This window comes from Ovis aries, chromosome X (genome assembly GCF_016772045.2).
Source record: "Ovis aries strain OAR_USU_Benz2616 breed Rambouillet chromosome X, ARS-UI_Ramb_v3.0, whole genome shotgun sequence".
Lineage (NCBI taxonomy): Eukaryota > Metazoa > Chordata > Mammalia > Artiodactyla > Bovidae > Ovis > Ovis aries.
This window is the reverse complement of record NC_056080.1, coordinates 115,331,511-115,359,235: the sequence shown is the minus strand read 5'-3', so window position 1 is coordinate 115,359,235 and position 27,725 is coordinate 115,331,511. Positions and strand designations below refer to the sequence as shown.

General features: G+C 43.8%; 1 protein-coding gene across 2 annotated transcripts in view; it reads right to left on the bottom strand.

Moving 5' to 3' along the window:
* The window catches only part of KIAA1210 (KIAA1210 ortholog), an 82,786-nt gene that overhangs the window by 39,597 nt on the left and 15,464 nt on the right, over window positions 1-27,725 (bottom strand). For both annotated transcript variants that reach the window (XM_042242196.2, XM_042242197.2), the window contains exons 2-5: window positions 10,765-10,835; window positions 4,468-4,633; window positions 1,418-1,544; window positions 1,050-1,175 (exon numbers count right to left, since the gene is read on the bottom strand). In XM_042242196.2, the coding sequence (XP_042098130.2) occupies window positions 1,050-1,175; window positions 1,418-1,544; window positions 4,468-4,633; window positions 10,765-10,835 (490 nt within the window). The remainder of the gene's footprint in view (window positions 1-1,049; window positions 1,176-1,417; window positions 1,545-4,467; window positions 4,634-10,764; window positions 10,836-27,725) is intronic.

Genomic DNA, 27,725 nt, shown 5'->3' with positions numbered 1-27,725 from the left:
TCCAGGCTGTTGAAGCCTAGCTTGAAGGATTTTGAGCATGGCCTTGCTAGCATGTGAAATGAGTACAATTGTGTGGTAGTTTGAACCTTCTTTGGCATTGCCCTTCTTTGGGATTGGAATGAAAACTGATATTTTCCAGTCCTATGGCCACTGCTGAGTTTTCCAAATTTGCTGGCATAATGAGTGCAACACTTTCACAGTATCATCTTTTAGGATCTGAAATAGCTCAATTGGAATTCTGTCACCTCCACTAGCTTTGTTCACAGTAATGCTTCCTAAGGCCCACTTGAGTTCACACTCCAGGATATCTATCTATCTTTAGGCGATAGATGGTAACGTCAATGTGGTTACCATCGTGGTTACCTAAGCCCTTGTTTGTAAAGTTCTGTGTATTCTTGCCACCTCTTCTTAATATCTTCTGCTTCTGTTAGGTCCATACCATTTCTGTCCTTTATTGTGCCCATCTTTGCATGAAATGTTCCCTTGGTATCTCTAATTTTCTTGAAGAGATCTCTAGTCTTTCCCATTCTGTTGTTTTCCTCTATTTCTTTGCACTGATCACAAGGAAGGCTCTTTTATCTCTCCTTGCTATTCTCTGGAACTCTGCATTCAGATGGATATATCTTTCCCTTTCTCCCTTACCTTTCCCTTCTCTTCTTTCCTCAGCTATTTGTGAGGTTTCCTCACACAATGGAGACTAAAGATGTGCCCTCCTTCCTGTTGAGGCAGGGCCAGATAATTTCAACACCTTAGAGACTGGGCTAATGGAAAGACTATAGGTTGGAGGTTGACACATCTGAGTCAGAGTTCCAGGGCTACCACTAACTATATGGTCAGCTGGAACAATTTCTTTACTCTCTCTGAGTCTTTATTCAATCCTCACAGACAACCCCTTGAACTAGATATTTATATTATACCCATTATAGATGAAGAAAGGAAGGCTCAGAGAGATTAAGTAATCAGCCCAAAGTCACAAGGCCAATAAATAGTAGAGCAGAGATTCAAGCATAGGTCTGCCTGTTTGACTTCGAACAATTCTACTTTATTACCTCGGTGGTCTTGCAGCCTGCAACATGGAATTCACTTCTGGCTGCACCTCTTGGCACAGTTCCAAACATAGCTTCATGCATGCTACCAGTCCCAGCTCTAGGCAGAGTAGTAGAAACATGAGATCTCTGTGGAAGAAAGAAAAAACATGGGGGTTGGAATGCCTGCACATTAATGTCACCATTATAATACTCAGAGCATTTTTGGGGTGCATAAAGAGAAGTGAATATGGTGATCCTGGCCAATACTGTGTGTCAGGCACTAGGGAAGCACATCATATACTTAGATATTCTCTTATTCAGTGTTTACAACAGTGGGGGTGGAATCAGGAGTAGTCCAAGTATGCGCTGATGCTCGAGTTCACCATTACCTGCAAAGGTCTGCCTCTTGGGATCTCTGGAGAGGGGTATAGCTTCCTTTCTGATATTTCAGGGTCAGGCTCCAACACAAAGATACTGTCATGAGACAGGGCTCTGATCTCGATTCTGCTCTTGGCCCTGGCCAGGAAGGAAAAAGTCTTATGAAAGCAGCCAAGGGAACCAAAGATACATGTGTGTCTATACTATGGCCTACCACAGACACCTCAGAAGCATATGTGCTGACACACACAGTCTTCCATGAGATATTGAGTGAAAAAAATAAAGAATAGTATGGTCCCATTTAATACATATACATATATGACATGGGCTTCCCAGGTGGTGCTAGTGGTAAAGAGCTTGCCTGCCAGTTCAGGAGACATAAGAGACTCTGGTTCGATCCTTGGGTTGGCAAGATCCCCTGAAGGAGGGCATGGCAACCCACTCCAGTATTCTTGTCTGGAGAATCCTATGTACAGAGGACCCTGGCAGGCTACAGTCCATGGGGTCACAAAGAGTCAGACATGAATGAAGTGACTGAGCACACATATATTACATACATACATAGTTTGTGATCATAGAGAAAAGTCTGGAAGGATATCCACCAAATTGTTAGCGGTGTTTCCCTCTGAGGAATGGCACTAGGAACAGCAGGAGTACTTTCATTTTATACTCTACATACTTCTGCATAATTTTAATGTTTTCAAATGATCCACACATTTTTTTAATATAATAGCTTTACTGAGATATAGCTTACATACCAAATAATTCACCACTGAAAGTATACAGTTCAGCAGTGACAACACTGTGGAAGGGGAAGGAAGACTCTGAGTCTTGCTATTATTAAGGTGAAAGTTATAAAAGATCTTCCCTCTTCCACCCCACCCTCTGGATTTTAGTAGAGCTAATCTTAGTCTTCCTTATACCTATATGACTGAGTGACTGAACTGACTGAGACCTATAAGGCAATGGTCTGTAATGTATGGTTTGTGAGATATGAAGCAAGCCCCTTGGTGCAAAACCATCTCCCTCCCTAGTAAAGCTATCTGAAATTCCTCACATTCAATGCACTCATTAAGGTCCATTTTAATAAGACCTCTGTGCTGTTAGTAGGCAGTGTAACACATTTGCTAGCTGTCTTATTAGTTCGGTTCAGTTCAGTCGCTGAGTTGTGTCCTACTCTTTGCAACCCCATGGATTGCAGCATTCCAGGCTTCCTTGTCCATCACCAACTCCTGGAGCTTGCTCAAATTCACGTCCATTGAGTCTGTAATATCACCCAAACATCTCATCCTCTGTCTTCCCCTTCTCCTGCCCTCGATCTTTCCCAGCATCAGGGTCTTTTCCAATGAATCGGCTCTTTTGAAAAGACCCTGATGCTGGGAAATGTTGAAGGCGGGAGGAGAAGGGGACAACAGAGGATGAGATGGTTGGATGGCATCACCGACTCAATGGACATGAGTTTGAGTAAACTCCGGGAGTTGGTGATGGACAGGGAGGCCTGGCGTGCTGCAGTTCATGGGGTCACAAAGAGTCGGACATGACTGAGTAACTGAAATGAACTGAACTGACTCTGCATATAAGTTAAATAAGCAGAGTGACAATATACAGCCTTGACATACTCCTTTCCCAATTTGGAACCAGTCCATTGCTCCATGTCTGGTTCTAACTATTGCTTTTTGACATGCGTACAGATTTCTCAAGAGGCAGGTAAGGTGATCTGGTATTCCCATCTCTAAGAATCTTCCACGGTTTGTTATCCACACAGTCAAAGACTTTGGTGTAGCCAATAAAGCAGAAGTAGATGTTTTCCTGGTACTCTTGCTTTTTCTATGATCCAATGTATGTTGGCAATTTGATCTCTGATTCCTCTGCCTTTGCTAAATCCAGCTTGAACATCTGGAAGTTCTCAGTTCACATACTGCTGAAGCCTAGCTTGGAGAATTTTGAGAATTATTTTGCTAGCGTATGAGATGAGTGCACTTGTGTGGTAGTTTGAACATTCTTTGGCATTGCCTTTCTTTGGGATTGGAATGAAAACTGACCTTTTCCAGTCTTGTGGCCACTGCTAAGCTTTCCAAATTTGCTGGCATACTGAGTGCAGCACTTTCGCAGCAGCATCTTTTAGGATCTGAAATAGCTCAACTGGAATTCCATCACCTCTACTAGCTTTCATTACCTCCAAGCAAAGCCTTGAGGCAATGGATAGCAGGACACTTGAATTCTGTTGGGATTTCAGATAAGTCTGGGGTTTAAGGCCAGGGGAACAGGCCCAAGTGGAACTCCATAGAGGGCAATTCAATTGATCCAGAAAGAGCTGGGGGGTACTGGGCGTCCAGATTTTCCACATTTCTAAGATGTGGAATTTGGGCCTTCAAAGATGAAAATATGAATAGGAATGGCAGTGGAGGCTGAGAAACAGTCTTCCCCATACTTTATATGATCAGTTACAGCATTTCCCCCAGTCTTTTGGGATAGAGGGAAAAATAGACTTGGGTTCCTTGCTTGCCTGTTGTTGTTGTTGTTGTTGTTTTAATTAACACAGTGATTTCATCCTTATGTCCCAACCCAGCTAGATGGCTTCACCATCTAAGATTTTAATCACACATTATGAGACCTGGAGTCTGAGGGCTGGGCAAGCAAATCAGATCAAGGTTCCAAAATGATGGAGACTAACCTTCCCTTATGAAACAGAGGCCACCAGCTCCTCTCTAGTGGTAGGCTCCACATCTCAAGTGCTTGTAGCTGTGACACAGCAGGATTGCCCTGATCTACCCACACCCTCTCACCCAGTGCTCTTAGGGGAATGGGATATGCATTTGGTATGCCCCATCCAACCCAATGAGCTATGAAGCCCAGACAGCAAGCATATATCTATGAGCACAGGGGAAACCCCCTGGGATGTGGCTGCATTGGCAGTGGCTGCAGACCCACCTCCCACAGGCAGGGTGACCAAGAGCCCCTGAGGACCAAAGGCCAGTGATGATTCAGCTGTCAAAGGAGGATCTGGATGTAGCTCTCAGCCTTTTGCCTTGCCCTCAGTCCCCACCCCTCCTGAGCTTACCCTGGCATGGTTTGTTGACCTTGAACTGACTTCAGAAAAGAGATCTCAATACTGCTGCTGGACAAGCTTGGTTTGAGCCGTCTCCCTCCCTGGACACCTTTGGGCTCTTTCTTCTTCTTCTTGCCAAAGAAGCTCTTGAAGGCTTTAAATCTGGATTTCTTTTTTCCTGGAAGTTGTAAATGCAAGTGAGGCAGAGTGTGATGGTGAAAGGGAAGACAGGAGAGGAAATGGCCTTCGTGATGGGAACGAGGAGTAGGATCCCAAAGGCCCTGTGGGTCCTAGCTTTTGCACCAGTGCCCCTGGCATTGTTCATCTGCTTTGTTCTCTTCTTAGGAACTCATCAACAAAGTATCTGAGTTTCTGGTGAAAGCAGAAGGTCAGGCCCCAGGCTGTGGCCTTTGGGCAGCCTCTATTCAGGCTCAACTCACCCTGCATTCACTTGCCTCTCAATTTCAACTATTAACACACACCTCTTCCCTGGCCCTAAGAAGTTCATTCATACACAGCAACTTTTGAGCCAACATAAGCACTTGGTACCCTGATCACTGGAGTCTTCATGATCCAGCTGGGAAGCCAAGCTTCCACATGTGACAGATATTTCAGGACCTTTGGAAATCCATGTGGGAGCTGGTATTGCCCAACCTGTGTGCTGCAAGGATGCAGACCCAAGGAACGAGTGCAGGGGGTTGGTGTGGTCATGGAAGATGTCTTCTAAGAAGGGCTTTATGAGGAAGGGAGAGGGCCAGGAATTGGGCAGAAAGGGATGCTGGGCAAAGAAGCACCCTGTGCAAAAGGCGTGACAACGTCACCAAAGAATTTTGCAAGGGAGGGTGTGTGTGTGTGTGCATGTATGTGTGGGTGTATTATGCGCACTCTTCCTCAATTATTGCTGATTGGTTCAGATTACCTACAGGGCTGCTGCCCTCTGCACATGCAGATAATTGAAAGTTTGTTCTACTATCATTAAAAAAAAACAACAGGGCAGCAGTGAGGAATGTGACCTTTCAATGCTCTTCAGGCTCTCTCTGGGTTTTCTTGAGTTTCCTAATAAGAACATGCATCTTTCTCCCGGCTCAGAAGAGGGGGAGGGAAGGGGAGTTTGTGCTGCATTCATCCGTGAGAAGGAACCTGCTTTTACTGCTTCACATGCAGTAATTTACCAACTCAGGTGTCTCATTCCAATTCCCAACAGCCTGGTCTCTGGAAGCCAACAAGACTGTTATAAGATAGGCTTAGTGGTGTGATGGAAAACACCACCAGAGAGTAAGAAAACTCTGGAATACTGAGCTTGGTTTGGCTCTGCTATTGATTAGCTCTGTAACCACAGGCAAGTCACTCAACCTCTCTGGGGCTCAGCTGGAAAATGAGGGGATCATGCTAATCAATGTCTCCCAAAGCGTGTTCAGAGGGATGCTCATAGGTCTGTTGCATGAAAAGGGGGGTCTGCAGTCTAGTCAATCTGGAAAACGTTGATTAAACACAGTTTAGGGGTCTGTGTTCCAACAAAACTTTTCTGAAACTTCAACATGCCTATGTGGATGGTGAAGTACCACGAAACTGGGTAACAATGCTGTCTCCCCAGTGCATGTATGCAGAACATCTAGCAAAACACACTTAGGCAAATGCTGAAGTAGGGCTCCTTCTAGTGCTGAAATACTATGGCCTGTCTGTGTACTGATTACTCCTGGGCCTGCCTAGTCTAGAACCTTTGGAAAGGTTTCTAAACCTCAAGGCCTGCCTTAAGTCCAATTTTCCACCATCGCTACAATTCATGTTCCTCTTTGCACACTTAAAAGTTGACTGTTGGCACCACACATTTTGCATCTGAATGTTCTCTAGTCTGTGCCTTCATTCATTCATTCAACTATTCAGTGAACATTTATTAAGGTCAAGCACTTACTATGTTTTGTGCATCAATGAGAGGAATAAGATACGGTTCTATGTTTTAGCAACTGTCCCCCAACTCAGGGCTGTAGGCAGGCCCTCTTTAGCATCCTTTTTAGCAACTAGCACAGTGCAAACACATTGTGACACTCCAGAGACAACTGAATCTACTGAGGGGTGCAGAAAACCAACATAGCTTGTCACATCCCTTCCTTAAATTGAGATCACTGTGCAGAGCCATTCTTAAGCATCCACCATTTAAATACTGGCCCTTATCAGGATTGATATAAATTGTAAATAATGTAGTAGAGTTTGGCATAGGATCTGGCATGTAGTAAATGCTAATAAATGAGCTAGAATTAAGGAATCAATTATTGTCTATTAAAACCAGATTCAATTCTATCTGTAAAACTGATCTATCAATTCTAACCATCTAACCATCTATAGATAAAGAGAAGCACCATTGGGGCAATGAAGGAAGATGGTAGTATGTATGCTTGATAATCCTTGCTTAAGTAACTTCAGTTCTGAAAGGTCTGAGGAATCTCTCATTTAGTAGGATATACACAGGGAAATGGCAACCCACTCCAGTATTCTTGCATGGAGAATCCCATGGACAGAGGAGTCTGGTGGGCTACAGTCCATGGGGTCCCAAAGAGTCAGACACGACTGAGCAACTTCACACACACACACACACACACCTACATAGGGTCATGGTTAGGATAAATTTGGCAAGTTTACCTTGAGACAGACAGAATAAAGCCTAAAGATGCATTAGGAAATATATATATTTCCCAAGTTCCCTTCTTTAATTTTTTAAGGAAAAAAATTAAATGAATTTCTAGGATAATGAATTATTTAAAATGATGTTTGACCTCATAGAACTACTGTGAGGATTCAATGTGAAAGTGCTGAAAAGTATACAGGACAGAGTAGGCTGGCTGTAAAATAATCTGCATTTTGCTCCCCAGCTTTCTTAATGTTCCCACCCCACCAAGGATACACAATGGAGTATTACTCAGCCGTTAAAAAGAATTCATTTGAATCAGTTCTGATGAGATGGATGAAACTGGAACCGATTATACAGAGTGAAGTAAGCCAGAAAGAAAAACACCAATACAGTATACTAACACATATATATGGAATTTAGGAAGATGGCAATGACGACCCTGTATGCAAGACAGGGAAAGAGACACAGATGTGTATAACGGACGTTTGGACTTAGAGGGAGAGGGAGAGGGTGGGATGATTTGGGAGAATGACATTCTAACATGTATACTATCATGTAAGAATTGAATCGCCAGTCTATGTCTGACGCAGGATGCAGCATGCTTGGGGCTGGTGCATGGGGATGACCCAGAGAGATGTTATGGGGAGGGGAGGTGGGAGGGGGGTTCATGTTTGGGAACGCATGTAAGAATTAAAGATTTTAAAATTTAAAAAATAAAAAACTAAAAAAAAATCCATGAAATAGGGAGATTTTTATGTAAAATCCTGATTACTATACTCTGTTAATGACTATACTCAGTTTTTTACTGGGATATATTTACCAATTAGATCTCAGGGTAAGTGCTCTTATCTGTAGTATTTGCCTACTTCTGTGGTGAAAATACTCCCATTGTGGTCAATTTCAAGCTAGTAATATGACATTTGGGAAGAGACATGCACAGCCTCTCAAGTCATCATGTGCCAGCTCTAACAGACCACTAAATAATTCCTGCCCAGTGATAAAGAATTGGGCAGTGCCACCTCACAAACAGGAAGGAGCCTTTGTAGGCATTGCCATTTTTCAAACAGAAGGAATGGGATTTATTGATTCTTGACAGGTAGATCTCCTTCTGGCCTTCTGAAATGAGAACAACTTTCTGCTCAGTGTTGGGAACCATAATGGTTATTGTCCTTCTTGCTTAGAAATCCCAGAAGGGAAGGGAGGTGGGTAAAGCTAGAGGATTTCAAGTTGCAAACGTGCTTCTTACATACCAGCAAAGAGAGACAGGAGAGAATCAGCAGGTGGTAGCTAGATCCATGACACAATCTATAAACACTTAATAACTGAATAAAAACACTTCCAGTAAACTTTTCAGGCTGTAAAACTGAGTGTACCAAACATAATTGTACAAAACTTCATAATTTGTACAAGCCAAATTATGCTTTAACACATTTTTATGTTCCTAAATTAACCAAATGACTAATGACTTAAGAACTATGCTGCTGCTGCTGCTGCTGCTGCTGCTGCTGCTGCTGCTAAGTCGCTTCAGTCATGTCCGACTCTGTGTGACCCCGTAGACAGCAGCCCACCAGGCTCCCCCATCCCTGGGATTCTCCAGGCAAGAACACTGGAGTGAGCTGCCATTTCCTTCTTCAATGCATGAAAGTGAAAAGTGAAAGTGAAGTTGTTCAGTCATGTCTGACTCCTAGCGACCCCATGGACTGTAGCCTACCAGGCTCCTCCGTCCATGGGAGTTTCCAGGCAAGAGTACTGGAGTGGGGTGCCATTGCCTTCTCCATAAGAACTATAACAGGTGTTAAAAATTAAGTATGCACACATTTCAATTTCCCTCCAATCTTCCATTTATTCCATTTACAGCTTATTTTCCCATGAGGATGTAAAATATTGGTTGGCCAAAAAGCTCATTTGGGTTTATGAACTTTCCCAATTCCCTGGGTGGGGAAGATCCCCTGTAGAAAGAAATGGCAACCCACTCCAGTATTCTTGCCTGGGAAATCCCATAGACAGAAGAGCGTAGTGTGCTACAGTCCATGGGGTCCAAAAGAGCTGGACATGACTTAGTGACTAAACAACACTTATGTAGGTCACCTATACACTGGGTAACTTATTCCCCTACAAGGCACAGCAGTGATGGTCAGTGAGCTGACAGCTGTCTGGATTTCTCCTGTAACAAAGCCATTGACCTCCCTGTCCAAGTCCAAGGACTACATATTCCCAAACAGGCAGTAGCTTTCAACATCCCCATCCACTGAGGGCCGGCAGTATGTCATATGCCAGGAAACAGCCCATGGAAGCCATCCCCTGACCTTCCCCCAGAGGAAAAAACACAACTCCAACGAAGAAATTATTGCCTCGGATTGTGTATTTGCTTATCTACCATGCACACAGGCAGCCCTTCTGGGTTGAACTTAATGAGCTTTCAAAATGCAAGGCACATAATGGTGACCTTGCTCTCTTGCATTGCTTCTTGGGAAGAAAACTCTTCTAATTAGCCTTTCTTCCCTTCAGCTTCCCAACAGCCACTGTATTCTCTGTCTGGCAATGACTCATACTACAAATGTACCCAAATGTTTGGTCTCTTAAAAAGGATTGTGAATAGAGAAAGGGTATTTCCTTACCTCCACTCTTCATCAAGATGCACTGCATTGCCATCTTTTTTGGTAGACATCTGTCTAGCTCGTATCCAAAAAGATAGGTCAGTTCATTTGGTTGTTGGGGCTGCCTTGGTGAGGAGGCCTATCATTCATTTATTTATTCATTCATTTCTTAAAAACTTTTGAGTGTCTAATCACGCTCTCTGAGGCCCAATACTGAACAATGGTGACACAGAGATGAAGACCCAAGCCCTGCCCTGAGGGATCCGTGCACCATGTTCAGCATCCCCCTACTGACTTCATTAGTGAAGTCAGGCCTCTGGGAAGCCACAAGAAGGTTCCCTGCTCTCTGTCTTTTCAGACCAAGTCTTCTGCCCCACACACTACTAAGAAAACTCAGCAATCATTGAAGAACAACCCAGTGAACTGTTCAATTCAGTTCTGTCTTTAAATTCAATGTCTCACCTTATATCTTTGGGTTCTTCCCCTTCCCCCCACATTTTTTTTTCAGTGTCAGTAAAACTTATCATTGTTTAGTGACCTTTGCCTATTACCCCATTCATGGTCTCCCATCACTCACAGGGGATTCATAGTTTATAATTATAATTTAAATGAATACACATCTAAGTAGATTTTGCAAAAGAAATTTTTGTAAATTGTTCCCATTTAATAGAAGCCTATGGTGATGTCTTTTGTTACTATACCCCCTTTACACCTCAAAATTACAAATTTATCTGTTAGTTAAATCTGGATTACTATTTATGGCAAAACCTCAATTGAACCTCTCAGATCATGGCCTGTTCTGGTTTCTTTTTCTGATTAAGCAGAAATACTTCTTTTGCCTTAGTAAACAGAACCTGGTAACCATCTTCAAGGAAGACTGCAAGGTCTAGACAAAACTTTTTAGACTATCAGAGATTAAGATGAAAGAGAAGAGCTTAGAAGATGGAAAAGCAAATATTGACTGAGTCTATTGTCATTAGAAATTTGATATGAACTTGTCTTCTTGTGACTTGATTCTTTCTTCTAGGGGTTAGACACACTAAACAAGCCTAGTTCTAGTTATCAAGATTCTATTGGGATACTTACCCTCATCACTGGTCTCCAGAATTTCCACACTGCCAGAAACTTCAATTAGTGATTCAGACATAATTGGTTCACTAAAATAAAATATAGAGCAAGAAACCAAAAAAAAATCATTCGATATCCAGTATATTACACAATCATTTTACCCGACTCCTTATCCTCCAGTTAGATTCTTAAACTATGCCAGAAAAGATACATAAAGGGAATTGCCATTAGAGAGAACTATTCTTCCTCTAAAAAAGACAATAATTCCATTTACATGAAATGTACAAGATAGGTAAACACAGAAAGTGTTTTGCTTAGGGCTAGAGGTATTTTTTGAGTGACAGAGTACAGAATTTCTTTTTGAGGTGATAACAATATTCTAAAATTAATTGTGATAGTCACACAAATCTTTGTGTTTTTTTTTTCCTAAATTTTATTTATTTGGCTCCATAGGGTCTTAGTTGTGGCACCCAGGATCCTTGTTGTGGTGTGAGGGTTGTGGCTCGCAGGATAGTTGCTCTGTGGCATGTGGAATCTTAGTTCCCCAACCAAGGATCAAACCTGAATCCCCTGCATTGGAAGGCAGATTCTTAACCACCAGGGAAGTCTCCAAATCTTTGAATATACTAAAAAGCACTGAACTGTATGCTTTAAAAGAGTGAATTGTATCATATATGAATTATAGCTCAATAAGGCTATTACTGGGACTTCCCTGGCAGTTCAGTGGTTAAGACTCCATGCTTCCAATGCAGGGGTGCAAGTTTGATCCCTGGTGAGGAAACTAAGATCCCACATGCCATGCAGCTCAGCCAAGAATAAATAAATAAAGAAAGCTGTTACCAAAAAATAAAAGACAAATATACAAAACCTGATCTATTGTTTGTGTGGGGGCCCATTAGATTTGGAGGCCTTTTACTATTCATGGGTGTACCCAGGCAGACAGAATTGTATTGATAAGCTATAAAGAAAAAATTGAGATACCCAACTACATAAAAATTTTAAACTTTTGGCCAAAAAAAGTAGAGTCAGCAAAAGAATAACAAACTAAGAAGTAATACAGAAAATATAGACTTCAGGGTCGATTTTCTTAACTGTCAAGCATGCATATAAATCAATAAAAGACAAACAACTGGATATAAAATGGGGCAAATGATACAACAGGAAGTTTATCAAAGAAATACATAAAGAAATGCTCAGTCCTACTCATAATTAAAGAAATATAAATCAAAATATCAAGTCAACATTTTCACCTATCAGATTGTCAATAAGTTTTAATTTTGATGTTCCATGCTGACAAAGATGGGAAAAATAGACATGTTCATACATTATGGAGTGTAAATTGTTCTCTGAATAAGCAATTTCACAGTATCAAAATAAAAAAAATACACCTACCTTTTGATACAGTAACATCACAATTGGAACTTTACCCTGTAGCTATACTCACACTTGCACACAAAAATATACATGCAAGAATGTTTCTTACAGCATTGTTTTAAGTAGCCCCAAATGAGAAATGGCCAAAGTGACCATCAAAAGGATAATTCTCCCTTGACTCTGATTCTATGTCATGGGAGAATTATCTGTCCCTGGCCTCCTTTCCATTAGTGCAGATAATCAACTGAGAGTCTACTGTACATTTTCTTTTTTTTAGGCAAGTCTCAGATTTTTTATTTAAAGAAATGATGCATAATACATAGCAATAATTTCAACAAGCTTTTTGTTTAAAATTTAGCCTCTATAGACTCAAAAGCACAAGTAATTACTTACATATCTAAAAATAATACTCTGAAATTTCTTATTATTTTTCATCTTCTGTACTGTTTTTGCTATCAAGATATAGGTATTCCTATATAATGCTTTTGCCTTCCCGATTGACTCAGTGGTAAAGAAACTGTAGGAGGCCCAGTTTCAAACCCTGGTTAGGCACAATCCCCTGGTGAAGGAAATGGCAACTCACCCAGTATTCTTGCCTGGAGAATTCCACGGACAGAGCACCCTGGAGGGCTATAGTCCATGGGGTCAAAAAGAGTTAGACATGACTTAGCAACTAAAACAACAACAATATAACGCTTTAGATTTTTTTCCTGTATATTAACCTTAATCATAATACATTTTCCATTCATTCTAGCCAAAGCTAGAGATGATATGTCTAGGGAAGCATGTCAGTTGATAATCGCAATTTGTAAATTATGCTGACCTTTTTAATGGAAGTTGGTGTGTGGTGGGAAAGGGTTCTGATCAGTACCATAACCCAGAGAAAGGATGCTATATTCATATACAGCAGGAGCACTGTGGAGAGGCAGGCAGGGACTTATCATAGTTCCTTATCATAGCTCCCCTTGGGGTCTTGATTCAAGTACCATCAAGTTGAATTAAGTAGGTTCTGGATTCCCTCTCCCTACCCTGGATCTCTTCAGTTCAGTTCAGTCGCTCAGTCGTGTCGGACTCTTTGCAACCCCATGAATCACAGCACGCCAGGCCTCCCTGTCCATCATCACCTCCCGGAGTTCACTCAGACTCACATCCATTGAGTCTGTGATGCCATCCAGCCATCTCATCCTCGGTTGTCCCCTTCTCCTCCTGCCCCCAATCCCTCCCAGCATCAGAGTCTTTTCCAACGAGTCAACTCTTCTCATGAGGTGGCCAAAGTACTGGAGTTTCAGCTTTAGCATCATTCCTTCCAAAGAAATCCCAGGGTTGATCTCCTTCAGAATGGACTGGTTGGATCTCCTTGCAGTCCAAGGGGCTCTCAAGAGTCTTCTCCAACACCACAGTTCAAAAGCATCAATTCTTTGGCACTCAGCCTTCTTCACAGTCCAACTCTCACATCCATACATGACCACAGGAAAAACCATAGCCTTGACTAGACGGACCTTAGTTGGCAAAGTAATGTCTCTGCTTTTGAATATACTGTCTAGGTTGGTCATAACTTCTCTTCCAAGGAGTAAGCATCTTTTAATTTCATGGCTGCAGTCACCATCTGCAGTGATTTTGGAGCCCAAAAAAATAAAGTCTGACACTGTTTCCACTGTTTCCCCATCTATTTCCTATGAAGTGATAGGACCGGATGCCATGATCTTCGTTTTCTGAATGTTGAGCTTTAAGCCAACTTTTTCGCTTTCCTCTTTCACTTTCATCAAGAGGCTTTTTAGGTCCTCTTCACTTTCTGCCATAAGGGTGGTGTCATCTGCATATCTGAGGTTATTGATATTTCTCCTGGCAATCTTGATTCCAGCTTGTGTTTCTTCCAGTCCAGCGTTTCTCATGATGTACTCTGCATATTAGTTAAATAAGCAGGGTGACAATATACAGCCTTGACGTACTACTTTTCCTATTTGGAACCAGTCTGTTGTTCCATGTCCAGTTTTAACTGTTGCTTCCTGACCTGCATACAGGTTTCTCAAGAGGCAGGTTAGGTGGTCTGGTATTCCCATCTCTTTCAGAATTTTCCACAGTTTATTGTGATCCACAGAGTCAAATGTTTTGGCATAGTCAATAAAGCAGAAATAGATGTTTTTTCTGGAACTCTCTTGCTTTTTCCATGATCCAGCCGATGTTGGCAATTTGATCTCTGGTTCCTCTGCCTTTTCTAAATCCAGCTTGAACATCAGGGAGTTCACAGTTCACGTATTGCTGAAGCCTGGCTTGGAGAATTTTGAGCATTACTTTACTAGCAATGAGTGCAATTGTGCAGTAGTTTGAGCATTCTTTGGCATTGCCTTTCTTTGGGATTGGAATGAAAACTGACCTTTTCCAGTCCTGTGGCCACTGCTGAGTTTTCCAAATTTGCTGGCATATTGAGTGCAGCACTTTCACAGCATCATCTTTCAGGATTTGAAACAGCTCAACTGGAATTCCATCACCTCCACTAGCTTTGTTCGTAGTGATGCTTTCTAAGGCCCACTTGACTTTACTTTCCAAGATGTCTGGCTCTAGATTAGTGATCACATCATCATGATTATCTGGGTCATGAAGATCTTTTTGTACAGTTCTTCCATGTATTCTTGCCACCTCTTCTTAATATCTTCTGCTTCTGTTAGGTCCATACCATTTCTGTCCTTTATCGAGCCCATGTCCTTTGCATGAAATGTTTATGCTTCCAGATATAGTCAACCCACCATTGCTGTTTCATAGGTGGGCTCCAGGCTCAGCCTGCACTGCCCTCTAGCCGTAAGCTCTGATGTTTCTCTGGAGCTAGAGAGGGGTGACCACAGGCTCTGAGGTGAAGGTGAACTTGAGTGGTCACCCATTGAGAGTGACTGAGGCCTTGGCAAGCAAAAGTTTCCAAACCACATGGAAAGCTGACAGGATCCTGGTATCAAAATGACTTGAGACTCTCTCACTGAGAAGTCCCATGGTTCCCCATGGGTGTGTGTTCTTTCTCACTGCAATGAATAATAAAACCAGCTTGTTCAATGGCACATGTGTTCCAGGTGGGCTTTGATTGAAAGATATTGACACTTTATTCAAGTCACACAAACTCTGTGATCCAATATTCACAATTCTTCCTGAAGATGACAACCCAAGATCCACACAGTACTCACTAGTTATGACACAAACTATATATATATATATATATGTATATATATATATATATATATATATATATATATATGTACATACATACATACATACACACACACAAGTTCCATCTGGAGATCTGGAAGGAGCAAAGGGATAGAGAAATTTAGAAGCCCTTCAGAAATTCAACAGGAGAACAGAAGAATTCCTTAGGCCAGGAACAATTCACTAAACTGGTGAGTCCCTGTGACATCTTAATAAACATGGCAGTATCCTTTCCCCTGCCACTAAGAAAGGCTTCTTAGACACTTGGGAAATAAACTATCTCTGAGCTTTAAAGAAGCCCATGGAAAAGGAGTCCATTTTCCAAAATACCAGGCCACAGCAGGCTAACGTTGCTTTTGACCCACCACTGTCAGGGGTAGAAGAAGGAAGGGGAAGGACAACCAAAAAGAAAAAGATGAAAGACAAAGGGAAAACAAAGAAAGAAGGCATCCTACCAGCTTCTGTGTTCCTAGAGCTCTAAGAAAATCATTTGATCTAAATAACCTTTGAGTTTCAACTGTCTCAAATTCTTTCTGGCATACTTGCCTTATTTCCCCAACTGAGGGCCCTGAGGATAGTGCCACCATCAGCAGAGCTGTCTCCCCTTCCAAACCAACAACCACAACCAAACACATGAACCTCCTCTAGATTTGAAATCCTCTTCCTGTTACCACCCATTTCTCTGCATTTCTTTAAAGCCAAACTTTAAAGAGCTCTCTTAACTTACCACTCTTATGTCTTCACTTCTGTGCTTTCTCCAACCAGCTTTCCAAATCCAACTACTTCCAAACCACTGCAGTAAAACTGCTCATGTTCAGTCCAACCGTCTGCTACTTGACCTGCCTTCCCAGCAGCATCTAACACTCCCTCTTTGTTGAAAATTTTATCACTTGCCTTTCTGAACATCACATCATACTCCTTTCATTTTCCTCCTACCTCAGTGGCTATTCCTTCTCACCCTCCTTGGCTGTATCTTCCTCCTTTCCCTGGATGTGAAATGTTGTAGCATTTGAGGGCTCCACCCTTGGCCCTTTTCTTTATCTACAGTGATTTCCTAGACCAGCACCATCACGTGGAAATGTTAACAGGAGCCACAATTGCAAGCCACAGAGGTAATTTAAAATTTTCTAGTAGCCATATTTTAAAAAACAAGAAGAAACAGGTGAAGTTAATCTTAATAATGTATTTTATTTAACTCAGTAGAATCAAAGTCTGGTCATTTCAACACGTAATCATTATAAAAATAATATCAATGAGGTATTTTATGTTCTTTTTTATTATATATACTGTCTTTGAAATCTAGTTTGTATTTTACATGTCTAGCACTTCTCAATTTGGGCTGGCCACGTTTCAAATGTTCAGTAGTCCCATGGGGCTACCATATTCTTTGTGCTAAGCCACTTCAGTTGTGTCTGACTCTTTGTGACTCCCTGTAGCCTGCCAGGCTCCTCTGTACATGGGATTCCCCAGGAAAGAATCCTGCAGTGGGCTGCCATTTCCTTCACCATCCATATTCTAGATGATTTCATTCATACTTTATCAATACTATCTAGACAATAGAATCCAAAACTTCTGTCTCTAGACTGAGCTTCATCCCTGAACTCCACATTCCTATAGCATCTGTGTGGCCAACATCTCTGGGGGCTTCCCAGTGGTACTAGTGGTAAATAACCTGCCGGCCAATGCAGGAGACATAAGAGACATGGGTTCAATCCCTGGGTGGGGAAGATGCCCTGGAGGAGGGCAGGGCAACCCACTCCAGTGTTCTTGCCTGGAGAATCCTATGGACAAAAGAGCGTGGTGGGCTACGGTCCAGGGTGTCAGACAGAGTTGGAGATGACCGAAGTGACTAAGCGCGTGTGCATGCAGCCAACATTTCCACCTAACAGTGTGTATCAGATGATTGGGTCCCCTCACACTCACTCCTCCTGGGTTTTATGTGCTCTGGTCCCACAACCATGCCCCCCTTGACCACCAAGCCTGCTACCCTCCCACCTTCTTCCTCTGCTCTAGCCTCACTGGCCTTCATACTAATCCCCAGCATGCCCAACCTCTTTCAATCACAGGATCTTTGATTTGCTGCTCCCTCTGCCCGGAGGGCTCTTTCCCCAGATGGTTGCACGAATGCCTCCTTTATAGAAGTCAACTCAGCTCCGAGGTTACCTCTCAGACAGAACCTCTGTGATCATTCTAGTTAAAGCCTCTAGTCTCTCTCTGTCACTTTATCCTTTGCTCACATCTTATAGTGGTCATCACTATCTGAAATTATATTCTATATTAATTTAGTTTCAATGTCTTATCTGCCTCCTCTACTAGAATGTAAATTCCATTAGGGCAGGGGCCTTGTCTGTTTTGTTTATCACTGGATCTCCCAGCACCTGGAACGTACCTGGTACATATATAAAGTGAAAGTGTTAGTCACTAAGTTGTATCCATGGACTGTAGCCTGCCAGGCTCCTCTGTCCATGGAATTCTCCAGGCAAGAATACTGGAGTGGGTTGCCATGCCCTCCTCCAGGGGATCTTCCCGACCCAGGTATTGAACCTGGGTCTCCTGCATCACAGGCAGATATATAAGGCACTCGATTAATGTTTGTGGAGTGAATGCCTAGATTCAATAAAAGGAGAAGTAACAAAAGAACCATCTTTGTGGTCAGTAGTTTCTTAGAAGTCGAGGCATGCTACAGGAGGCAAAGGAAGACTTGTCCTGGGAGAGGAACCTTCTTATTCATTAGCCTAGTAGCTCCCAGCAAGGCAGGCCCTGCCAGTAGGTTATCCACCTGCACAGAAACAAGCTCTCTTGTCCTTGTCACAGAGACTCCGCTCCCAGGTGTCCCAGACATGAGACGCCTGAGCCCCACTCAGCCAGGCGAGGCCCAGGCCCTCCTAGATGAGATTTCAGGGAAACACAGTCTGCTTCATCCTCCTTTCCAGCCACCACCATAGGCAGAACTTCTTTCCATTTCCCCCAGGCTGACCTTATTAACCAGAGCTTTGTTTCCCCAATATCTCTTCAGAGAGGAAGAAAGGCTGTATTTATTTTTTTAATTTATTTCTTCTGACTGCACCACATGGCATGCAGGAGCTTAGTTCCCTGACCTGGGATCAAACCTATGTCCCCCACAGTGGAAGTGTAGAGTCTTAACCACTGGACCGCCAGGGGAGTCCCAGACTGCATTACTTTCATGTTTCTTATTGTGGCTAATAGAAGTTTAAAGTGCACCGGTTCCTTAATTATACCAGTGCTCTTTAACGGTGGCCTTGGCACTGCTTCTGGGCTGGTCTATAGTTTTATTTATGACGTTTAGCAAAAATTGCTGTCACCTCAGTGCTTTCTCAATCTGACCATGAGCTTAGATGAGTTCTCCCCCTTCCTGTTGCCTGCAGGATCACAGCCAAGATCTTAACAGTCAAAGCTCTCAGTTAGCAGGTGCTCCCCGCCCCCTCTGTTCTCCAGCAGTCCACCCCCACTCGCACCCTCATGATCTGGTCTCCCTGAATCACTCGCCATTGCCTGAACACAGCGTGTTCTTTTGCATTGTCTGTGCTCCACACAAGCTGTCCACTTGGCCCAGAACACCGCCTCCCTTGGCCCTGCATCCTTGAAATCTTACACATTCTTCAAAATCCAGCTCAAAGATACTGCCCTCACCCTACGCCCTTGCCCCTCTGCCCCCACCCCTTGCCCCTTGGACATGTCTGTCTTAGTTGATATCCCCTTGAAGACAGGGACCCCATTTCACTTATCTGGAGATCCCCAGCACCTAGCACCCTAGTGGCTCAGATGGTAAAGAGTCTGCCTGCAATACGGGAGACCTGGGTTTGATCTCTGGGTTGGGAAGATCCCCTGGAGAAGGAAACGGCAATCCACTCCAGTATTCTTGCCTGGAAAATCCCATGGATGGAGGAGCCTGGCGGGCTACAATCCATGGGGTTACAAAGAGTTGAACACGACTGACCAACTAACACAGCACCTGGCATGATACCAGACTCATGAAGGTGCCCACTGTGTTTCTTTATGGATGGATGAGCGCAGGAGTTAGGGGAGGGGGGATGTAGTGACAAATAGGAATCAGGGAAAAATGACTTTCTTGCTTAAACATATGGGAACAACTTGAGTTACACTCGCAGCAAAAGACCCCTCTACATGAAGTCCTATCAAAAAGCTGGCAAACTGAGTAAGGAAAAAGGAGATAACGTATGTTTTTATCCAGCAAAGGATGAGAGGCCTTCAGAACCGCTTCCAGAGAGCATAAAGTCCTGTAATAATGGTCATCAGGAAGCCTGACCCAGCAGAAATAGAAAGTTTCATTGTGAGTCATTATTTAAACACGGCCTTGCTCTCTCTAGACCAGCCCCAGATGCTGAAGCCCCAGAACAGCCTTCTCCTTTTCAAATCATCTGACTTAAGAGCTGAACAAGGGCTCTGGGGAGGGGAGGGGAGGAGGGAAAAAACAAGTAAAAAGGCCTGTCTTCCAAGGTTGTTGAAATGTTTTAACCACAGCCTGGTCATGTTTAAGGATTTAGTAGACTTTGCTAGACAGCTTTGCTGCCTTCCCAGAGTGGGGAATGCTAATGAGAAGCAGCTGGCCTCATTTTAAAAAATTGATAGATTAAAATGTTTTTCATCTTAGAGTCTGTGGTAGGCAGAATTCTACAATGACCCCCAAGGTTGTTGCCTCCCTGGTTTGCATGCCTTATAAATCCCTGCCCCTTGAGTGTGGGTGGACCTGGCCTAATCAGGTGATCTCTTTTAAAAGTGCATCTGTGCATAGAGAAGGGACTTGTGGACACAGTGGAGGATGGAGAAGGTAGGCAAATTGAGAAAGGAGCATTGACATACATACACTATCATGTGTGCTGGAGATGACTCTTAAGAGTCCCCTAGATAGCAAGGAGATCAAACCAGTCCATCCTAAAGGAAATCAACCCTGAATATTCATTGGAAGGACTGATGCTGAAGCTGAAACTCCAATACTTTGGCCACCTGATGAAAATAGCTGACTCATTGGAAAAGACCCTGATGCTGGGAAAGATTGAGAGAAGGAGAAGGGGGTGACAGAGGATGAGGTGGTTGGATGGCATCACCAACTCAATGGATATGAGTTAAGCAAACTCCAGGAGAAAGTGAAGGGCAAAGAATCCTGGCATGCTGCAGTCCATGGGGTCACAAAGAGCTGGACACAACTTAGTGACTGAAAAACAACAATGTGTAAAATAGATAGCTGGAGGGAAGTTACTCTGTAGCACAGGGAGCCCAGCCTCATGCTCTATGATGACCTTGAGGTGGGGGATGGGATAGGAGGGGGAAGGGAGGCTCAAGAAGGAGAGGATATATATATAATTATGATTGATTTGCATTGTTATATGGCAGAAACCAACACAACATTGTAAAGCAATTTTCCTCCAAATAAAAAACAGTGGGTCTAGGGATGTGATCATAAAATTCGACTAGTGTTTCCATATCTCATTTTCTAGATCTCAGTCCTTCACCCCAAAGGTACAACTAAAAAGGTTTTCATATTTCATACAAAACTCTTATATCGTCAATAAGACGTTGGCTTGTCCAATATTTTGATGCTTATCTTTATTTCTAGGTAGTTTGGAAGAAACAGTACCAAAGTCATTGGTCATCAATGGACCCTCTAAACTGGGATTTAGCCAGAAACAAGCCTTACAAACAATGTTTGAATGGCTATTTTATCAATTCCCCTGAGGATCATAAGAAGCTAATTTTTTTAATTTATTTATTTTAATTGGAGGCTAATTACTTTACAATATTGTGGTGGTTTTTGCCTGACATTCACATGAATCAGCCATGGGATTCTTTATATATAATGTGCCTTAGGACATTAGGGCATAATTTTCTAGCAGAACTTTTGTTAAAAAGGTTACACAATAATACTTTCAAAATGACATAGCTAATATAGTAGGGGCTTCCCAGGTGGCCCTAGTGGTAAAAAACCTGCCTGCCAATGCAGGAGGTGCCTGAGACTTGGGTTCAATCCCTGGGTCAGGAAGATGGCATGGCAACCCACTCCAGTATTCTTGCCTGGAGAATACCATGGACAGAGAAGCTTGGCAGGCTGTCCATGGGGTTGCAAAGAGTTGGACCTGACTGAGAGACTTAGCATGCACACATGCAATACAGTGGCAAGATTTACCTGTACACTGTAATATATGTAATAGTTATTTATTGTCAAACAGACATTTAACAATTATTAAATGTCTCAGATATATGACTGAAAATAATTTCATAAAAATCTGAAAGCATCTTTACCAATATAGTTATCTTAGTGAATAAATGCACTTTGCTGTCTGAAGTAAAAAAAAAAAAAAAGTGAGTGTAGAGATCACATATAGAAGTCAGAGAGATTCAAAGCTGAAGTGGACACTCTCCTGTGGGCCTGGAAGGAACAAACTGCCATACTGTGGAGAGGACCAAGTGGCAGAGAAAGGCAGTGGCCAAGGGCAACCCTTGATTGACAGCTATCAAGGAAGTATGGACCTCAGCCCCACAGCCTCAGAGAAACTGCATTCTGCCAACAAGCAGTCAGTTTGGAAGATAACTTCAGATGGGCCCTCAACCCTGTCTGATCCATTGACTGCAGTATTGTGAGGCCCTGAGCAGAGGGCTTGATAAACCATGCCTAGTCTCTTGATTCATAGAAACTGAGAGATAAGTTTGTGTGGTAAGACACTCAAATTTTTGGCATTTGTTACACAGCAATGAACATGAATATGAATAGAATACAAATACAAGTTCTATGGGCCCCAGCTCTAATTGAAAATGAAGTAAAAAGTGGGGCAGGTTTGGAGCCATGCAAGCCACAAGGCAGAATTTGGTAGGAGGTCCATGAGGGGACTGTTTATCCCCTTCCCCAACCCATTCCACCACAAGCACTTCTTTATGAAGAACATAGGTTACCACTCTCTCAAGTGGCCTGTCAGCTGAGCAAGTTAGATAGACCTTGCCAAATATTCAGTTCAGTTCAGTTCAGTTCAGTCGCTCAGTCGTGTCCGACTCTTTGCGACCCCATGAATCGCAGCACGCCAGGCCTCCCTGTCCATCACCATCTCCCGGAGTTCACTCAGACTCATGTCCATTGAGTCCGTGATGCCATCCAGCCATCTCATCCTCGGTCGTCCCCTTCTCCTTCTGCCCCCAATCCCTCCCAGCATCAGAGTCTTTTCCAACGAGTCAACTCTTCTCATGAGGTGGCCAAAGTACTGGAGTTTCAGCTTTAGCATCATTCCTTCCAAAGAAATCCCAGGGTTGATCTCCTTCAGAATGGACTGGTTGGATCTCCTTGCAGTCCAAGGGACTCTCAAGAGTCTTCTCCAACACCACAGTTCAAAAGCATCAATTCTTTGGCACTCAGCCTTCTTCACAGTCCAACTCTCACATCCATACATGACCACAGGAAAAACCATAGCCTTGACTAGACAGACCTTAGTTGGCAAAGTAATGTCTCTGCTTTTGAATATACTATCTAGGTTGGTCATAACTTTTCTTCCAAGGAGTAAGCGTCTTTTAATTTCATGGCTGCAGTCACCATCTGCAGTGATTTTGGAGCCCAAAAATATAAAGTCTGATGGTGAAAACCCTGAAGGCTCACCTTGTTAAGAGAATGTCACCAACTTCTTTCAAATATGTCTATACTCTGTCCCCTCAGCCAGGTGTGTGTGCTGTGTAACCATCAACTAGTGGATGAAGAGTCTTGGGCCGATCATTCTAAGGCATGACCTGGGAAGGAGGAGGGGAAGCACCCAGCTACTTCTAGAGGAAGTGTCTTTTGCCAGGATGCCAACTCATTGAGGAACCAGGGCTCCCCCTGAAATGAAAGTATGAGAAAGGGCCCCATTTCCCCTTACTAGTTGTAAAATAAGCTAACCTCTAATGGAGTGTGATCATTCCCCTTTCCTCTTTTCCTTGCATGAGATTGGCGGGAGGAAACCAAAGATTTGGCCAATTCTTGAAATGTGGCCCTTGGGCTCCATGATGGAGACAGCTGCCCCTTGAATCACATAACAAGCTCTAGAAGTCCCACCTAACAAGCCCACCAGTTATCAGAATGTCTCTGACATGGCCAGTCACCCCACTGACTGGCAGCATTCTCTCGGAGTGGTGCAGCTGTGGTTCCACCCAGGCTCTGACTACTTCCATGCACAAATCAGGGCTTTCTGAGGTTGTCAGCATGACTGGCATTTTCACAGCTGGGGCCAGGGTAGCAGCATGTCTCAGCAGGCTCGAGGCCAACCAGTTAGCTCTGGAACCTCTGTTTGCTCATGCTCCTGGGTCCAGAGGATCCCATCCCATCCCTCATGGGATGCTGGACTTGGGAGAAATAATTTCTTTTTAAAATTTTTATTGGAGTATAATTGCTTTACAATAGCCAAGTGAGTCAGCTGTATGTATACATATATCTCCTCTTTTTAAAATTTTCTTACCATTTAGGTCAACACAGAGCACTGAGTAGAGTTCCATGCTATACAGTTGATTCTCATTAGTTATCTAGTTTATACATAGTACAGTGTATATATGTCAATTCCAATCTCCCAATTCATCCCACCCGCCCTCTTTCCCTCCTTGGTGCCCATACACTTGAAGAGAACAATCTTGACAGTCATCTATCCTGGCTCTGAGGGCCCTGGGTGGGTCTCTGCCCAAAGCAGAAACTGATGCATGGCTTTGAAAAGGAAAGTGTCAGTCGCTCAGTCGTGTCTGACTCTTTGCAACCCCATGGACTTTAGTCTACCAGGCTCCTCTGCCCATGGGATTCTCCAGGCAAGAATACTGGAGTGGGTTGCCATTCCCTTCTCCAGGGGACCTTCCTGACCCAGGAATCAAACCTGGGTATTCCACATTGCAGGCAGATTCTTTACCATCTGAGCCACCAGGGAAGCTTTGGTGGCTCATTATTTGAAAAGACCTCTTCAGCAGCCTCTGCGAAGCCAACCCACAAATGCCCATGGATGTCAACAGGAAGCTGTCCAAGGGCTAGAGGGCTGCTCCTCCACACTCCACACCCTCACCCGTGGGCACGTGGCCACCAGAACCATCAAACCGACACCCAGACACACCCTCTAGGGGACTCCTGCCTCGATCACCTGCTCCAGAGTAACTGGCCCCCAGGCCTTTCTTCCACGCCTGGAGGCCAGAGGAAAATGACAGCCCACCACTCTCCACTGCCCCATCACATGGAAGCCTGTTTCAGAAATACCTGTCAACACCCTGATCGTCATCATCCAGAGCACATGTCTTTATCTTGGCAACCTCAAAAGAAGAGGTTGTCTTGGTTGGAAACCTGCTCGAAATGTCTGCAGAGTATCATCTCTCCAGTGGGAGAAGGGAGGAACTGAAAAGATCCACTCCTTATCTCCAAGAAGCGGCTGCCACAGCCGCGCTGGCTGCAGGTTCTCCATCCCCCACCCTCCTCTGTTTTGTTTCCTTCTCTGTGCCTTTTCCTCCTCCAGCACTTCCATTTGAAAAGGCTCTGGTTCTGCCTTCCTTTCCCCCTCATTGCACCTCACCCCTCTAGTAAACCAGGAGAAGCACAGAAAGACCCAACTCATGTGGCTCCTAACATCTTAGATCTGCTGGGGATGTGGTGGCACAGGTGGTAAAGAGCTCACCTGCCAATGCCAGGAGATGTAAGAAACGCAGGTTCAATCCCTGGGTCAGGAAGATCCCCTGAGGAGAGCATGGCAACCCACTCCAGTATTCTTGCCTGGAGAATCCCATGGACAGAGGAGCCTGGCCAGCTATGGGCCATGGGGTCGCAAAGTCAGACACGACTGAAGTGACTTAACTCACTGGGGGTGTGGGTTAAAAATGCAGATTGAGCTTCCCTGGTGAGCCAGTGGTGAAGAATCCACCTACCAACACAGGGAACACTGGTTCGTTCCCTGATCAGGAAAGATATCACATGCTGCAGAGTAACTAAGCCTGTGGGCCACAACTATTGAGCCTGTGCTCTAGAGCCTGTGAGCTGCAACTGCGGAGCCCACATGCTGCGGCTACTGAAGCTCTTGTGCCCTAGAGCCCATGCTCCGCAACAAGAGAGGCCACCACAATGAGAAGCCTACGCTCTGAAACTAGAGAAGAGCCCCCAGGGAACAATGAAGACCCAGTGCAGTCAAAAATAAATACATAAAAATGCAGAGAACTTGGCTTCAAAGGTTTATTCTGTCATCTCCCCGGTGGCCTCAGAGCCTAGCTGATGAGGAGTTGTATTCTGTCTTGTCAATCTACATAGACTATGATTAAAAGCTCTGCTCTTGCACAGTCAGGGGGCAATTTATATGACACAATTAATACAATCAAACTGCTGAGTCCTTACTCTGTGCCAGGTTGGCTCTGTGAAAATGGTTTTACATGCATTATTTCATTGAATCTCACAAGAGCCCTATGAAGTAGGCTGTGTTATTTTGTTTTCTTAAATTCAGCCCCATTTCCCAGATGAGAAAACCGAGTCTCGCTGAAATCAGGTAATCTGGGCAAGGCCATACAAGCAATAAGTAATAGAGCTAGGACTCAAACCGAGTTCTGGTGGATTTCAGAGCCCAAGATTTGACCACTACATGCTGCTCCCTCCTTAATTAGCAAAATCTGGTATTAAATGCCCCAAAGAATCTCACATCTTAGCTCATTATAGGACTTGAAAACAGGATAACTCGCTAAGTCATTATCAGTCCCTAATATCTTTGCAAAGATTTGCTGGTCATTTTAACAATAGAGTCCTGCCAAAAATGGCTCACTGAGCACATATTGTGATGCGAGATCACACGATATTAAAGGGGATAGGTCTGTAGCATGGATGGCCAGGCTGAAGTGGGTTACCAGCAAGGGAAGCAGGAAACATGGGGACACTGGGAGATTCAAGGAAGAGCCAGAATGGGGTCAAGGGGCCCTGAGGATAGATTTCACAGCTTTAAGCGTGTGTTGGGTGCCAAGAGATCTAGACCCCAACTCCCCTCCAGCTCTCAAGCGCATCCCAAGCAGAGTGTGTCTGGGGCTTTTTATTTTATCCTGTATTTGTTGCAGTTGCTATTGCTCCTAGAAATCCAATAATCCATCAGGCGGGTTGGGGGGAATCAAAAAATCTTCAAGGAGGGAAAAAAGGCAAAAGGAGAAGAAAAGAGGTTAGTGATGCTGGGGCAGGCTGTGAATTCTCTGTTGCTGGCTGGCTCCTGCGTTGGCAGTGGTTCCCTGGTGGGGGAGGCAGGGGAGATAAAAGGAAAAGAACCCAGCCACAAAAATAGGCCCTCGGCACGTGGAAGTATGGCTTCTGGCTTCCTCACTGGGAGGACAGGAGAGGAATTTCCCCAGATACACAAAGACAGTTCAAAAGACACTGGGCAGCACAAGATGAAAAGAGTTCGATGGATGGTTGGTGGCGATGGTTACACAATAGTGTGAATGTACTTGATACCACTGAACTCCATGCTTAAATGGTTAAGATGGTAAATCCTATATGTATTTTGCCACAATTTTTTAAAAAAAAGACACTAAAAAAAAAAAATAGGCCCTCGGCCCAAGCTGAACTATCTGTGACTTTCGTGAAGCCCACTTGTAACTTCTGGGTTTTATCTTAAGTTCCCTTAGCCCACAGGATGGGGCTGGAGAGGCAATCACTTCATGGCTATGACGAATAGCCTTTGGTCTCCCAATTCTGGGGTGAAATAAAGCAAGGTCCCATGTCTCCACAGGGAGGGAATGGAAAGAAGGAAGGGTGATGCTGCCATCACCAAGGGGTCCAGGACCATTGAAATAAATATGCCTCCAAGAATCTGAGAGCCCTGGCCAACCTCAGTCAAGGTCATATTTGGGGGTATCTTTAAAACCCTAGATTTCCTTACCCCTTAATCCCATGGACAGCCCTGAAACAGAGCAAAGAAGCAGCTGCCTACCTAGAGCTGCAGGAAGAGTTATCCAAGCGCTCTCTGGTCCCCAGATCTTTCCGTTCTTCTTGGCCTAAAACACCCACCATTAGAATTAGCACCGCTAGCATTAGACCCACCATTAGGATTAGACAACAAAGTCAGACTATTATTTCTTGAGGCCTCTCTGTACCACAAAGTCTTCATGTAGTCCTACTATGTACTCAGTCCTGTTTTGGGGCTATGGAGACAATAATAAAACAGTGAACATTTACTGGACATTCAGTATGTGCAGACACTGTCTGAAGCGTTTTGCAGACACCATCCCTTTTAATCCTCAGAGCAATTCTGTGAGGTAGGTGCTATTTATTCTCATGCCTCTCCCATTTGGCAGATGAGGAAACTGACAGGCTAAGTAACTGCCCGGGGGTCACACGCAGGTACATGGTGAGGGCAGGATGTGACCTGAGGTCATTTGACTCCAGAGCCCATAAGCGCTATGCTAAAATGACCCATTCCCTGATGACAAAG